Genomic DNA, 16,731 nt, shown 5'->3' on the forward strand with positions numbered 1-16,731 from the left:
TTGTATTTAATTCAGTCTGTGGAGAGTCCTGCCGTCTGTCTGGACCCCGAGCCTCTAACAAAGTTTGAGCTGAATCTAACTGAGTTAATGTTCGTCTGAGGGATGTTAGAAGAACATTTCAGATGTAATGCAGTCCAGTACAACACCGTCACTGACAACCACGGTGATAATAAACATATATCTGAAGTGACATCTCTCAGAAGGTTTAACTGAACCTGTGTTTCATAAAGGGTGAATATGTGGTGGAGTTGTTGTACTGAGGTATCCAGGGAGAGTAATATCATGATGGAGACAGACAGTCCTGACAGTGCATCTGTGTTTATTTCACTGTGCATGTGGACGTCTGTCTGTATCTGCCTGCTCGCCTGCATAAGGTACGTGATTACTGGGTTATATGCATGTGTGAGCACATCTGTGCACGCATACATCCTGTAATAGATCGTAATAATAACGTGGTAAACAAAGACAATATGCCAAGTGTGTGTGTGAGTGTGTGTGTGTGTGTGTGTGTGTGTGTCCCAGTGGGTTGTTTTGAGAAGTGAAGGGCTGGAGTGCTGAGTAAGCGGTGCAGGACCAGAGCTGGGAGACTGCAGTGCTGCTGGCAGCAACGCACATACTGATCTGAGCTCAGACTGATACTCAGCAGAGGGCGAGAGGAGAGGGGGAGAGAGGGGAGGAGACAAGGAGACAGGGAGAGGAGACAAGGAGAGGAGACAAGGAGAGGAGAGGAGGATGTAAACTTGAATAATGTACCCTTGAACGTACACTATAAACACACATATAACACATAGTGCCACTGAGGTGCAGCGGAGCCTGAATGATGTAGACTTAGAAAAAAGGCCTACATACACACACACATACACACACACTACTACTACACACTACTACACACTACTACACACACATACATAAACGTACTATAATATCTGAGTCTTAAATGACACATCATGAATACAATGAGCATTCCTGTGTGTAAATACAGCCAAATATATATCGGTGTGCCATTGCTGGTACAACAGGAATACATCAACACACACACACACACACACACACACACACACACACACACACACACAAGCACACATGCTGCAGGACCATATAAGTCCGAGCCCACGCCCTGACAGACACACTGCGTCACGGCCGGCGATCAGAGGCAGCGGGCTTGTTTACTCCTCTAACCTGTGTGCCACTTATTGTGCTAGAAAAGCCCTCATCGTCTCCTCTCGCCCACTCCTCCCCCACTCTCCCTCCCCATCCTCTGAGTCACCCTCCGCTGCTCTCTCTCCTCCCCCTCTCCTCTCCTCTCCTCTCCTTGTGTCCTTTTTCCTTCCTTCCCTTTGCCGTCCTTCTTCCTTCTCGCCTCATTATGAATGGCTGTGCTGAAGTTTCTGCTCTCTGTGTATCATTACATACGTGCGTGGCTGCCGCTGCCTCCTCTTTCTGCTTTCATTCCTCTCTACCCTACTGCCTCTCTCTATCATCGCTGTCATGCACTGCCTCTCTTCTCGTAACGTGGCTATGTATATTTAAACAATCCAGGCCCTGTATTTCAAACCTTAAAGCAAATACCCCCCCTGCCCCCGCTGCCCGTATATTTGATTATATAACTGCGTCCCCATGGACCTTGAGGACACTGCAATCTAATTTTATCTGGTGATGGTGGTGGTGATGATGGGCGTGTGCATCAATGCGACATTTAACACAGATAAAGGAAGTCTATTTTCTCAGATGGCTCCTGATAAGGACATCATCAGCTATAAAACAGGACCCACACACTGTTGTCACTGGACACCGGAGTCGTTCATGTGATCAGCTCATCAACAAAACGTGGAGGATGAAGGTGGATTTCGTAACCATCTTATAACAACATCCTCTTTCTATCAGGACTGCGTGTGAAATGCAGTTTCCAGTCGCAAAGACTGTGGGAGAACAGTAAACACACATGGCTGCCATTTTGATGTCGTTCAGTGGCTGAAACACTCGAGCTCCCTCCAAGTTTTCTCCTCTCACAGCCTCATAAACAACAAAACCCTGCATTGCTAAATTTTGCCAAACAGCGCCCTACGCTGGTTTCAATGTGGAACTGCAACTGAGCTGGAGCGAGCAGATATTTACTGCCATCAGCTCGATGTGTTGCAGTCAGCTCCACCGACGTGAACGACCACCAGCAGGGAAAACAAGTACGACGGCATTAAAGAGGCACAGTGACACATACACTGAGGATCCGACTGCATTCATCACATAAGTGAATGGATTTCTTCTGTGTGACGTAGTACATGTGTAGATGCTCTTTCACACAGGAAGGAAGGAAGGAAGACAGGAAGGAACAAAAGAAAGAAAAAGAAAGAAAAGAGGATTCACAGAGGAATGGAAGGACAGATAACGAAAGAAAATAAAAGGATGCAAGGAAAAGAGAAAAGAAAGAAAGGATACAAACAAAGGAAAGTAAGAAAGAAAGACATGGAGGAAGGAAGGACAGAACGACGAAAAGAAGGAAAGACAGAAGGCAGGGAGGAAGGACAGAAGAAGAAAAAAGAAAGATGATTCACAGAGGAATGGAAAGAGAAAAAAATAGAAAGAAAGAATGAATGAATGCAAAGACAAGAAAAGACAGATAACAAAAGAAAATAAGAGGATGAAAGAAAGAAAGAAAGAAAGAAAAAAAGAAAGAAAGAAAGAAGAAAGAAAGAAAGAAAGAAAGAAGAAAGAAGAAGGGGCAGCAGGTCTTCATTACGAGCAGCTTCCTGACACTCTCGCTGTCTCTGACTGCAGCTGGAGCCTCTGCAGAGTCACTGTAACTAACTCCCTGACTGCAGTATGTGAACTCACTCCAGGTTTTAATTCACTCAGACCTTCTATGGATGCTTCATATGATGCCCGTCTAACTGGGCCTATGACTGCTTGGATCATGTGACTCAGTTATGACGAGCAACTGTAATGAAATGAATTTCTGACTTCAGTTTCCCTATCAGAAGAGTAAAAGATTGCCTCCTTCCGTTGGGGGGTGTCTCGGGGTCTTGGACCATCGTGGTGAAGAGGGAACTGAGCTGGAAGGCAAAGCTCTCCATTAACCTGTCCATCTACAGTCCAGCCCTCACCTGTGCTCATGAGCGGAGGGTAGGGACCGAAAGAACGGTAGCTCGGACATCCGGAGGAGGCTCAGAGGAGAGCCGCTGCTCATTCGCATCGAAAGGGGCCAGTTGAGGTGGTTTGGCACCTTCCTTCTGAGGTTTTCCAGGCACGGCCAACTGAGAGAAGACCCCAGAGCAGACCTAGAACCAGCTGGAGATATTATGTATCTCATCTGGCCTGGGGACGCCTCAGGATCCCTCAGGAGGAGCTGGAAAGCCACCGCGATATATACCCCAGGATACCCCAGATAAGCGGACGACGATAGATGAATGGACCAAATCGTTTTTGTGCAAAATCTTTATATTAAGTACACGTTCCAGTGTACTGACATGTATTTGTGTTTTGCTGACACAAACTGTCCCTGCTGGTGTACAGTACTGACTGCTGAGTATACAAGAAACATCTTTACAGAGAAATGAATTTCATTATCAATAAAAGCAGATTGTACTCTTGGTTGATGATTTCTGACTGTATTGACACTGCAGGTTCTGATACTAAATGAGAAGATAAGAAAACAAGAGGTTTAGTAACATGATGTCCAACTATGTTAGTTAAAGCAGCTGTAACAGATCTGATGTTACACGTGGCCTATAAATGTCTGTCTCTTTGGGCTGACCTCCTCTCAGTCTGGTCTTTGTTTTCTCACAGCTCCAGCACTTCCACGTTCTAGCTGAAAGGCATCATGAAGTCGTCGAAGTCCACCTCGAGGGATAAGGGCTCTTTCCGCCTCTCTATCTTCGACATGAGCTGGCCGGTGGTGGGCGGCTTCCCCCAAACCTGAGAGAGACAGACAGGTCACAGAGAGGTTCAGACGGGTCTGATAATTAAAAGTATTTGTTATGGCGGAGCGCTGAGGATGAACTGAGGAGTCTCACAGTCTGAGGAGAGAAGCTGCTCTGCAGTCTGGTTGTACTGTAACGTAATATTTAATGTCGGCCTTCCTGTTGGCTTATTATTATGAAGAATTAGCATATTATGACCTCTTTAAATACTTGGTTAAACCTGATGATCCCACGCAGTCGTAAAACATCAACAACTTGGTTAAAAATGTCAAAATGTATTTCAAAGGTAGTTTATGGAATATTTTCATTGGCATGCTGAGACAGGAAGTAACAACTTGTACAAACGGATGCTACGTTATAATTGGGCGAGCTACAGTAAATACCGTTTTTGGCACAAAGGTGATATCCACAGTGTTGGTTTTCCCCGCAGTGATCCTGGCGTTCTCCAGGATGACGCTCTTTGAATCCTTCTGAGGGGACGTCTTCCCCGCTGTTACAGTCGATGTCTCAGTGTTCACTGCTCCGTCTACAGCGGCAGCCTGTGAGGGACACCAAGCTTTTCACATCCGTCTCATTTTATCCAGGTACTTACAAATCTTCCCTATATTAACACACACACACACACACACACACACACACACACACATAGGCACACACACACTCAAACTTCAAGAAACTCCAGTTGTGACAGGAGTTATTACTTTCCTTGCCTGTAGGTGGCGCACAGTCAGCTGTCTACATCTGCATGTTTATCCTGCCTGGTGAGACTCTCCTGCCTGTAGGTGGTGTCGGTTGGACTGGTTCTGAAGGTCCCCTGCCTCTGCAGGTGGATGATATTATCTGGGCCTGGTTTCAGGTGTTCACATTAATGAAACCTTTTCCTTGTTTCTAGTTTCAAACACTCAGCTCACGGAGCCACAAACTTCGACTTATAGTAAGAGATGTTTATATTAGTAAGCTCCACATCGTACCTGTGTGCAGTTCATTCTGTTTATTGGACTTTTCCTGCCCACCAGAGTTGCTGCTTTCAGCTACACTGAACAATGAATACGTGCTACAGCACCACCTGCTACTCTGAGAGGCCTGCTGACAAAATCAATACATTTCTCCAGGTTTGAGTCTGATTATAGGAAATGCAAATTGAAGCTCCAGCATGTTCTCGTTGTCACGTAACACATCCGGTCTAATTTGCTGCCTTCACACTATCAGAACTTTTCTACAGGCTGAGGGTTCTGCTGCGGAGAGAAGACGCTGGAGTACACAGATAAAAACCCGGCTGAAAAATAACCTCCAATCACATGTTGCTTAAGTTTTACTTGAACATACTTTTGAGGTACGTTCAGACAAGCAGCTGGAGGGTCGACGACTGAAGCTCTGGTAAACACACAGCGTTTTTATTTTCTGCTGCATTCAGAGTTGAAGAAGACGAATGATATCGGAACAACATCCCCGTCAAAGTCTTGCAAAACTTGCATCTTAGTTATACTGTTAACTAATATTTCCTCTATTTTATGATAAAACCCACCATGGCTGCAGCAGCAGTGGCTCACTACCTGAAAGCACCAAGAAGTCATATACTCTTGTATAATCTATGTACAGTGTACACACAGTATACTACTGTATGTACAGGGCTGCTATATCTGCATTGAATGACCTTTTCAGGTTTATGATATCAGATGAAAACGAAAGCTTTATTTTCACTGTGACTGCCAAGCTGTTGTCTTTTTTTCTGAATGAGCCTGAATGTGTTTTGTGGACAGCGAACAAAGAACAGAGTGACATTTCTATTTCATACATGAAGCCACGAGACTTTAATCTGTTTGTAGCGGGCTGGTAAAAAGATTTGTTGGAGTCACTTTGGTACCTTTCCTTTAGCAGATTTAGGCTTTTGTGTTTTGTCCCCCTTTGCCTTCGCTGTCTCCTTCGGTTTAGGCAGAGTATCCATCTTGTCTCTGACCAGGTCGATCACCCTGTAGTCTCCAAAATCTCTGGCGATGTCGAGGCAGTTTTGTTCTGTCGGAAAATAAAAACATGATCAGTCAAATAACCATAGAAGGCACCGTTTTAATTCCTATTTCCCATAATTCAATTCAGTTATATTTCCTAATGCTTACATTAATCTGTTAACAGTATAATAACAGATATCGTGCACTTTGTTGCGTGTCAGATCTGCAGTCGAACCTTTTTTGTTCTCTGCGTTCACATTGGCACCCGCCTTGATGAGGAAGTCCACGCAGGAGGGGTGAGAGCTCTCGATGGCCCTCATGAGCGGCGTCCCTCCGCTGAGGGCCCGTGCGTCTACGGTGGCCCCGGCCTCAACCAGAAGCTCCATAAGTTCTACCTGACCAGCGTGAGCCGCATGATGGAGCGGTGTCCAGAAGAACTGGTCGCACACATTCACATCGGCCCTGTCAGGGAGAGGTGACGTCACGGTGTCTTTAAAGAGGCCCGGACAGCAGAACTGGATTCGTTACACACTGACAGTAAATCAGAACCACGGACTTCGTCTGCTGTTTGTCTTTAGTTTGCTTTTGGATTTTTGATAATATACCTAAAACATGGAATAATTCTAGCTTTCAAAATGGCTCCTGCTTATACCATTCACAGTTGTTTCACATAATTGAGATCATCTCCACAAACTAAAAAGTGCGGACATCTTTGTTTCCAAAGAGTAAGAGCATGAAGAAGACAGTATATGGTCGTTCTTACCCCTGACTGAGGAGGTACTGAGCCACCTCGTAGTTGCCACTGGAGCAGGCCGTGGTCAGCGGGGTCTTGTAAAACGGATGCTGAACATCCACAGGAACGCCCTGACTGAAGGCGAGGTCCAGTGACTCCAGGTCTCCGCGCTTCACACAGTGGTTGATATCGATGTAGACCTTGTCCGGCTTTTCTATGTACCATCCTGAGTCGTTCATTATGGGATGTTCTGGCGGGTGATCGCGGTCGAATCGAAGCGTGTCCGAGCAGTCGTAGTACGTCTCGATCATGAAGTGGGGCGGGCCTCCCTCTGGTCGCCGGGGCAAACGCTCCGGCGGGAGGGTGCAGATGGGCATGGGGATGACAAACTTACCCTTCTTCTTCCCTCCTTTTCCTCCCCTTTCTCCCTTTTTCTTTTTCGGCATGAAAGAGGACAGGAGGAATGGTTTCTTGATGTACTTGACACCTTTGATGAAATCATTAATGCTGATACACTCCTCCCCTCCCTTGCCGTGGGCTGAGACGACTGTATGGAGCCGGTCCAGTTCTACAGGAGCTTTTAGTTCTTCCATCACCGAAATGAACATCTCAGAGGGAACTACGTCTGACTTGTCCCCGAAGGCTTGCCGTAATTCAGCCTCATACTCGTAGGACCAGTCGTGGAGGTTCAGGGCCCAAAGATCCGACGAAAGGCCGCCGCCGCCGCCGCCGGTGTTGCCTTTTCCCTGCTGCTTCTCTGCTTTCCTCAGCTCCTTGGCTGCAGCTTTGTGACCGGCGTCTTTGGCAATCTGACGTGGGAGCAGGCCGTCCTGGTTCTTCAGTTTGGGGTTACAACCTGCACACAGAGCACAGCTTCAGGAGAAACACCAACACAAGGTGGAATTACCTCATTTCATTTTGGACTGTGACGGCAAATCTTCAACATCAGGAGAAGATATCACAGAGTTATCTTTGACAACCAGAGAAGGATTAAATTCACTGCGTCGATATCAGGATATTATTGTTCGACCGTCTCACTGCACCTCTCTGTGCCAGGAACTTGCAGCAGTTAGCGTCGCCCGTGGCAGCAGCGTAGTGCAGCGGTGTGCATTCCTCCATGTTGATTACTCCCATGTCTGCTGAGTAGGCAGACAGCACCTGAATCACCTGGACAACAAGAAAACACAGCAGAGAAACACATTACAGAATCCTACGTCTCACATCCCAGTGTTGCAGATAGTAAATACTGTAATCTGAGTTAGGGCCGTCATCGTGTGACAGGATGCAACACCTCAAAAAAGCCCCCCATGGCGGCGAAGTGTACTGCTGTGAGACGTTTATTGTCCAGGGTGTTGGGGTTTCCCCCGGCCCGGAGAATGGCTTTAACAAGCTGCACAGAGCCGGCCTTCGCTGCCTCCATCAATGCTGTGACGCCGGTTTTCTGAGGACAGAGGAGTTTAAAAAAACAGCATGAAGAGCATCTTAGCTGCAAAAAATTCAGCATCACACCATGTTTAGTGAATTATCTGTGCAATGCCTCAGCTCCCATCATGCCTCAGTTTTGAACCTGATCTGTTGCGTTGGGGTCGGCCCCTCCGTCCAGCATGATGAGACACATGGGGGTGCACTCCTGAGCTTTTTCACACATCAGCTGGAAGACGTGAGTCCCCTGTGCTGACACGTTGTTGACGTCGGCCTGGCACCGCAGTGCCACCTGCAGGCAGCGGCTGTGACGCTTGGTGGGGCGAATACAGTAGAACAGCACACCTAAAGTGAAAGAAAGATAAATATATATATACATAAATCTACCTCGACTAAGCAAATGGGAGCTCCCACTGAATCCTGCCCATTAAGTCACGAGAAAGCTGGCATTCGAGACCGACGGCCACCAGCTGGACGGCAGAGGAGACAGATCTAAGGTGGTTTTCTTGCCGGGTCCGGCTCCTGGCAAACCGATGCCTAACTTAGTCAGCTAATAGCGCCGCTAACGTTAGCTGCATGACTAAACGAGCAAGAGGTGACCGTCTAACAAGAGCTAAGCTCTGTGAATCAGCTCACTACTGGATTCTCTGTTATCCAGCTGATCTCAGAGTTTGTGTTCCCACCCGACCTCAGCCGTGTTCCCTTCAAACAGTTAGTTTAGCAACAAGTAAAGTCATCTGTTCATCAGGAAACTGTAAATCACAGAGGGTTCAGGCAGAGCAGCCGCTGGACATTACAGAACCAGAAAATATTGTCTCCACTTTAAAAAACCTCTTTCTCTCAGGTTTCCTGCACAGACGTGAGCTCAGTATAGATTTGAGGAGGTGACGGTGTTTGTTACAGGTTGGATGCAGTCGCAACATGTCACCGCGGCCTCTAGGAGGCAGGGAGGCCGCGGCTTGGCCCTGCTCTGGAGCAGGTCCATTGCCAGCGTGGCTCGGCTCAACTCGGCTCAGTAAAACTGGTGACAGAAAGGCAAATCAGCGCAGCTCGGTCTGACTGCAAAAACGACATAAGGGGAGCGGTGAGGTCGCAGATTGCCCTGGAGGAGAGGGTTTAAATCCCACATCTGACAGCAACTTCTCGATGCCAATCACTCCGACCAACCAGCTTTGTACTCGTGCTTCAGACGGTACTGAATGAATTACCGCTGTGGGGATCAACAGAGGCTTATCTCATCTGACACACACCATGGTTTTAATTCTGTCAATAAGCCTCTGTGTGTTTGGGCCAACAAATCTCTAACTGGCCATGCAGGGTAAACACCCACGTTCACATGCTGATATCCTCTTTTAGCTCTTATTTATCCAGAGAAGCTCCACTGGCAGCGCTTTCTTTTCCTTTCTCGTACTTTTTACACAAGTGTAAGCTGCCCAGAACAACCACAGACTGATCCGCTGGCCACAGAGTAGCTGGGGGTTGAACGCTTTGACCAACAGCACTTAAATCACCGTAATGAGGGAGGGGCAGGCGGCGCCCTCTCCCCAGCCGGCCCGCCTTTATAATACTGAGGATAATACAGTAAACATGTGTGACTGGAGACGTTCGGCCTGCTGAGGAAGAGGCTTCGCTGTAAGTGTTGAGACTGGGCCGCGGTGGGGAGCGCAGGATCCTATCAGGTTACTCAGCGTGCTTCACAGGAGAGGATCACCATTAGTGCTTGATCTGTAATTAGATGTACCCACGTGGGCTGACACACACACACAATCGTGCACACACACACACACACATACAGCATACTGTACATGCATTATACAAAAGGTCGCACACACACACACACACACACACACACACACACACACACACACCCTCTCTCTGTCTCTCCTCCTCATTCACTCACTCTCAAAAGAGTCCCATTTGAAGTAATTGATGCCTGGACACACTGTAATTGGGGTCATTATCACAATCGGCCCTGAAGAAGAACTCAACACTCTCTGATTGGAGTTGTCCGGGAAACCGCCTCCTCATCAATATCTAAACAGAAACGGCATGCATTTTCATGAGTTGTAAGGAAAGGCGTTCAGAAACGATCCCGCCGGTCCAACTTGAAATGGAAAACACCTCCGTCTGAGAAATCGACACTTCAGGCTCAAACGAGAAAACATCAGTGGAGAGGAAGACGTTCATCGCCTCTCACGACTGAAGACACATACTTTAAAGACATTATCAGGACATTCCTGAGCATTTTAAAGAGTTTAACTTGTGGATTAAAAATGTTTTCTGTGTCTGATAATGGAAAATGGAAATGATTTTTTCTTGTGTCATCAGACCTGTCACTCAGTTTGCAATCATGTGTTTGATATTTAGAGGTCGGGCGACTTTCTCGTTTACATCTGGAACATGGATCACGCCTTTAAGGTGAGTCAGCAGAAAACAGACACGACCACACAACATCTTGTCGATGGGATCACACCGGCCACGATGGCAAACTGGTGTGTATGATCCTTTAAAGTGAACTCAATCACCTGTTGAGTTTCGTGACTGCATCTTGCACGGCTGTGACAAAATCTGTCCACAGACATATAAACACTCGGGCTGTAAATCTCAAGTTTCATCACGATATGATATCATATCGATTCTTTGGACGATACGATATTTGCCGATATCACAAAGTCTGCCACGATACGATTTCAGTTTGATTCGATCAGTTACATTTATATCAACTCACAAAAAGCAACTAAAATATGATTTGACAGTTTTATTACTGAACTCTTCAGTGGAAATATCGATGGTTCCAGACATTTAAATGGAAACAATCTGTTGTCTTTAATAAAAACAAAGCACAAAATAAAGGCGTATCTTAATCGATGCTTTATTTTATTTATATCATAAATTAATATATAAATGATATTCAAAAACATAACTAATTAATCACTTACTCAAAAGTATTCATACTTCATATACGATCTCTTGAAGCTTCGCTCTGCTTGCTGTTTTTTACATGTGACTTGTGCTTCTGCTTTTTCTCTGCAGACGTTTCGCTTGTTCTCTCTTGCAATTTAAAGATTTCACCTCAGTAAAAGAATAACATCTATCAAACACATATACAACGCTGCTCACCTCTGCCCTCGGTGTCCTGGAGTCTGAAGTCAGCGCAGCTCTGGGACAACAGTGTCACTATGGCGTCGTGGCCCAGCTCGGCGGCTAACATGGCCGGGGTGCGGCCCTTCTTGTCCTGGACGTCAGGCTGCGCTCCCATGCAGATAAGGAAGCTGACCAGGTCTGGAAGGAGTCAGGGACGAGGAAGAGACAATCAGCAGGGTGAAGTGACTCTGACACAGGACTTCATGGTGTCTGTGCACTGCTTGATTTCTCTTGGGGTTAATCTTAGTCTTGTGAACATGCACTCATCACCTAGACAATACTAAGGCCAAAGTAATAAAGCCTTGCAGACAGATGATCTATAATCCAAGAATCAGCTCGTGTTATGTAGTGAACAGTGAAGTTGTACTGATCATGGTGATTGTCCACTAACAGACGTCTGTACAGGAAGAGGCCCATCACCCTGATTTTTGGCTGAGACGGCCACATGCAGCGCCCCCGTGCCGTCCTGTGGCTCAGTGAGATTGACGAGGTTTTCCACCCCGAGCTTCACCATCTTCTCTATCTGCACCTTGTCCCCTTGATGGACGCACTGCAGCAGGCGGTAGATCTGCAGGACCTGCAGGCGGCCCTCTGCTGCCCCCCCACTCATGATGGGGTCGGACAGGTGCTGCTGGGAAAACAAAGATAAAGGTGAGCTTCAGGTGTGCGTGCTCACGACATGGGGAGGAAGTAGCTTTTTGAAAAGACAGAAAAAAAAATGTTGGTGTATTTGTATTTAAACGATCTGATTGTTTTTCAGTGATGATCTAGCCGGTACGACGGACAGGGAGCGCGCTCATACACCAATATGTCCTAATTAATTTATCACTCACTGGTTTACTGTACAGAAAAATCTAAGTTTTTATAATTATGCATATCAACTATCTCACCGACAGGCCACAGTACGTCAAGCTGAAGGACACCACGTCTGACACTGTGGTCAGCAGCACCGGAGCCCCCCAGGGAACAGTGCTGGCCCCCATTCTCTTCACCCTGTACACCTCGGACTTCTGCTACAACTCGGAGCTGTGTCACATACAGAAGTACGCCGATGACACAGCCATCGTTGGATGCATCAGGGATGACAGGGAGGAGGAGTATCGGAGTCTGGTGGGGGACTTTGCTGTCTGGTGTCGCACCAACCACCTACAGCTCAACACCTCTAAGACGAAGGAACTGGTCATTGACTTTAGGAGGTCTAGACCAAAACCGCGACCAGTCCTGCTAGAGGGACCTGAGGTGGAGGCTGTGGACTCATACAAATACCTCGGGCTGTGGCTGGATAATAAACTGGACTGGACAACACACACCAGCCACCTGTATGGGAAGACGCAAAGCAGGCTGTACTTCCTAAGGAGACTGCGGTCTTTCAACATCTGCAGCAAACTGCTGTGGATGTTTTACCAGTCTGTGGTTGCCAGTGTCCTCTTTTACACTGTAGTGTGCTGGGGGGGCAGCACATCCAAGAAGGACACATCCAGACTGGATAAACTGATCAGGCGGGCCAGCTCTGTGGTCGGCATGAAGCTCGACCCTCTGGTGACGGTGGCAGAGAGGAGGACACTGGAAAAACTGCTGGATATTATAGACAATACCAGCCACCCTCTGCACACCGTCATCAGTGACCAGCGGAGCCTGTTCAGTGAAAGACTGCTCCTTCCCAAGTGTAGGACCAACAGACTTAAGAACTCCTTTGTCCCTCATGCCATCAGGCTGTACAACTCCTCACTTGGGGGGAGGAGGAAATAGGAGGAAACAAATAACCGGCAATACTGCAATACTGTGATTTCACTGTGCAACAACTTATTTATCTATTTATCTATTTATTCACATACATACCTGGACACTCTCACTTTCGTGCAATAATTTCTGTACAATAACAAATATACAGTCCTACATTCACATTTATTTTTTTTTATTTTATTTTATTTTTTTATTTTATTTATCCTATTTTATTTTAATCTATTTTTATTGTATTCTATTGTATTTTGTTCTATTCCTATCTTTATTTTCTATTTTTGCTAAGAGTCTATTTTCTCGTGAACTGTATGCTGCTGGAAATTCAATTTCCCTGAGGGAGTCATCCCAACGGGATCAATAAAGTGAAGTCTAAGTCTAAGTCTAAATCAAACTGGCTTCAGTCATAAAATTACAATAGTTAATTGCACACAAATATGAATGTTACACTTTTATTTCACACAAAAAAAAACTCCACTTCACCCTGCAATTAAGTTTAATGACAACAACGTGTCAGCACTTAGACCTTCATCAGGTTATCTCAACTTAAGAGACCATCTTAGGAGGGTTGTAGACTCCTGTGGACCAATCAGGACACACACCTGGACCAACAAATCAACGCCACTGAATGAAAACCATTTTTAAAAAAAAACATCATAACAGGAAGAGTTCACACATCAATCAATGCCTGCATGTTCACAGTATAAACAGTACAACAGTATGCATGTGGTACAGAAGCAGGATAGATCTGTGAGAGCCTGTGCTTGAACAAAAAGGACAGAATATATATAAACACACAAATGTCGGCTGTGAAGAAGCTGGTTGAGACAAACTGTCACTTGAGACGACCACGTGATGAAGATTTACTCATGGGGGGAAAATAATAATTAAAGAAATACACTAAAAGTTAATCTCATTTAAAAAATGACAGAAGAGCCCACCTCATGACGTCACACTAAGACGTAGTAAACGCAACTGGGAAACGAGGTCTAATATTTTCACAATAAAATCCACATAACAACAGGAATTTCATAATATAATAACTGGTTGGAAGTTGATATTTATCTTCTAGAGCCTGGATCAATAAATATAACAGCTCCTAATAACTCATTATTTCATGTTTATATTATTATTTAACTCGGTGTCTTTTGCTCTGATGTGTGTTGTCTTGTTGTGTTGTGATGTGTGTTGTCTTGTCACTGCTGACGGATGAGGCTCACCTGCTCACTGAGGTTGAAGGGAGACACCCAGCGTTTCCTGGTTTGGCACGCGCTTCTTCTCACCACGCTGGAGGAAGAAAAAGTCCTTAAAAAGTCCCTGAAAAGTCCTTGAAAGTGCTTGTGCCTTGTTTCTTCACGTGCCCGCCAGGTGCGTGCACAGCTACACTGACCCTCAGCTCGTCCACCGCCTCCTTCTCCCAGATAAAGCTCGACCTCTCACTTTGTCCGAGCCGGAGGAGGAAAACAAACGGCTCCATGGCAACGGAGCGCGTCAAAATCCCGGGAAGGACGGTCCGGCGCTGCCTTCAGGTGCTGCCGATGGGCTCGGAAATATGAACATTACCGCCGAAAATACCACTGCAGCGAGGAAAGACGCCTTTTCATTAGTGTTGTCTGTCCATAAGCACAGAAATATGGAAGCCCTAAGCGGTCATGTGTCAAACATATTATTTCCTCCGTTTGACATGATAACCAATTCAATTCTACTTGTTTTCTCCAGTTATGTATGTCATTATCACAGAAGATCTCCAAAAGACACATCTTTTTTCTAATATATATAAATAAATATAATAATAACATGTTTGACTCATGACAGTTCAGGGCTTCAGTACAAAAATATTGTAATTTCATTAAAAGGTTTTAACCCTGGCTGTATTTACAAGATGGTATTTACAAAAATCAAACTGAAAACCGCCTTAAATGTATATTTCTTTTTTTTGTTTTTTTCTTTAGTTTTGTATAATATTTATTTTTTAATAGCGATCATAAACAAAGTGGAAGAAGAGCGTAAAATAAACGGTGCTGTGTTCTAACACATTTAAATTCGGAGCTTTGCAGGTCGGGAATGTTTTAAAGTCCCACATCACTCTGTTTTATTTCAAACCCCTTTTAAAAGCAGTATTTGAACAGGCCCGCTGTAAAGAATGTTGTTTTTCAACCCTTAGATGCTTTAGTGATCGGACCCGACGCTCCCGTGACCCGTACATTAGAATCAACTGTGTTTTTATGCCACTTTTGTCAGTTATGTTCATAAATAATCATTTATATTATGTTTTGTTTTTATATTTTGGTCCACAAAAGAACAAGTTATTTTTATGTTTCACTTTTTGACATTTTGAAAACATGTTAAAAACATTTTGATGATTGAAAACTAAGAAAATTGATTGTACCGAACACAGCAATGGAAAAATGTCAACATCCATTTTGTGTGTGTGTGTGTGTGTGTGTGTGAATTTGTTGATACGTGATTAAAGCACATACTCTTTCACACAATATGGATAAAACACACCCACACATGAAGGTGCAAGTATGTTGTTGAAACATATTAAATATTTTCTGTAGTAAAAGATGAAGATAAAACTTACATGTAGAGTTTGTGGTCCACAATAAATATATTCCTGACACATCCGAAATGCATGTATTCAATAACTGAAATTTCTTAAAATGTGTATAAAGTAAGTTAAAAATGTAAATGTGACATCAAAAGTAAGTTTTTGCTGGAATATGAAATGATAACATCTTTTCATCATGAAGATATCGCAAGAAAACAACCTCACCGGGTCAGTTTTGTGCATCTAAGGGTAAAACTGCAGGACAAAAACACACTGAACAAAAGTAAACTGAGTAAATATTAAGAAACAGGCCACGTTACTCCCTGCAGCAGCACTTTGCTCCCTGAATGTCACATTGCAGCAACATTCAGGTGTCTTGTGTCGCAGCTATAATCCAGTTCACAATCTGAATTTTCTACAATTGATATCTTTATTATTTATTCTATCATTGTCTCCCACAGTGATCCTTAGTCTTCCTGGCACAAGTCCCATCTTATCGTGTGTTCTTACATCCTTAAGTAGCCTAGGTAGTATTACCGGTTCTTTGCCCTTGACCACCAGCATATAGATCATCTTACATTGTTTTTGTTTGTGTGAGTGACAGTGGACTGACAGCTACTGAGTGCAGAGACGCTTATAAAGAGACGTATAATTCCCATTGATTAGTAATGAATGTGCAAAGAATGGAAGACAAGCGATACTCCCTCCTCCAGCAGTGACATCACAGCCACGAGGGTAACGACACTGAACACAAGGTGTCGCTGAAGTGCAACACATGAGGCGGCTTTTCAACCACTGCAGCTCCTTGAAGTGTTCGGCTAAAATTAACCTACCGAAGTCAAGAGAGAAGACATGAGAGGTTTGTAAGTAAAGGAGCCAGAAACAAAAGTCAGTCCAGCTGTGTGTATTTGTGAAAGCCAAAAAAGTGCCAGATTAAATAAGTGAAGTCCCGAAGCAGCCTAAACAGTGTGTAACAAAACAAAAAAAAACTGGCACATACTCGCTCATTTAATAAAAGAACACAATCCAGATAAAAGTGAGATTGTTGACATCGGCTGTGTAAAACTGGGTATCTGTATTTCAGGCACATGTGGCAACAACATACAAGAAATATACAGTACCTGGCAATGTGAAGTGGTAACTCATTAAAAAAGTAAAGAGCACAACTGCTGAGGAATATTTACATTCTTTTAAGGTTATATAACGCATAGAAACATATAACATTACATTCCCACACTGAACACTGAGGAAACATTTACCATAATGTAAATACGAAGCAACACG

The 16,731-nt window shown here is 44.8% G+C and overlaps 1 protein-coding gene across 1 annotated transcript; it reads right to left on the reverse strand.

The window, feature by feature from the left end:
- Positions 1-3,798: 3,798 nt before the first annotated feature.
- ankef1a (ankyrin repeat and EF-hand domain containing 1a) lies at positions 3,799-14,299 on the reverse strand. The gene is made up of 11 exons (XM_073493333.1): positions 14,117-14,299; positions 11,580-11,790; positions 11,136-11,297; positions 8,161-8,360; positions 7,885-8,034; positions 7,637-7,760; positions 6,624-7,449; positions 6,096-6,322; positions 5,779-5,927; positions 4,298-4,453; positions 3,799-3,909 (listed from the first exon to the last, which is right to left on the reverse strand). The coding sequence occupies exons 2-11, from the start codon at positions 11,767-11,769 to the stop codon at positions 3,799-3,801; spliced, it is 2,295 nt and encodes a 764-aa protein (XP_073349434.1). The 5' UTR covers positions 11,770-11,790; positions 14,117-14,299.
- Positions 14,300-16,731: the final 2,432 nt, after the last annotated feature.

Source organism: Pagrus major, chromosome 22, assembly GCF_040436345.1.
Source record: "Pagrus major chromosome 22, Pma_NU_1.0".
In the NCBI taxonomy this organism is placed as follows: domain Eukaryota; kingdom Metazoa; phylum Chordata; class Actinopteri; order Spariformes; family Sparidae; genus Pagrus; species Pagrus major.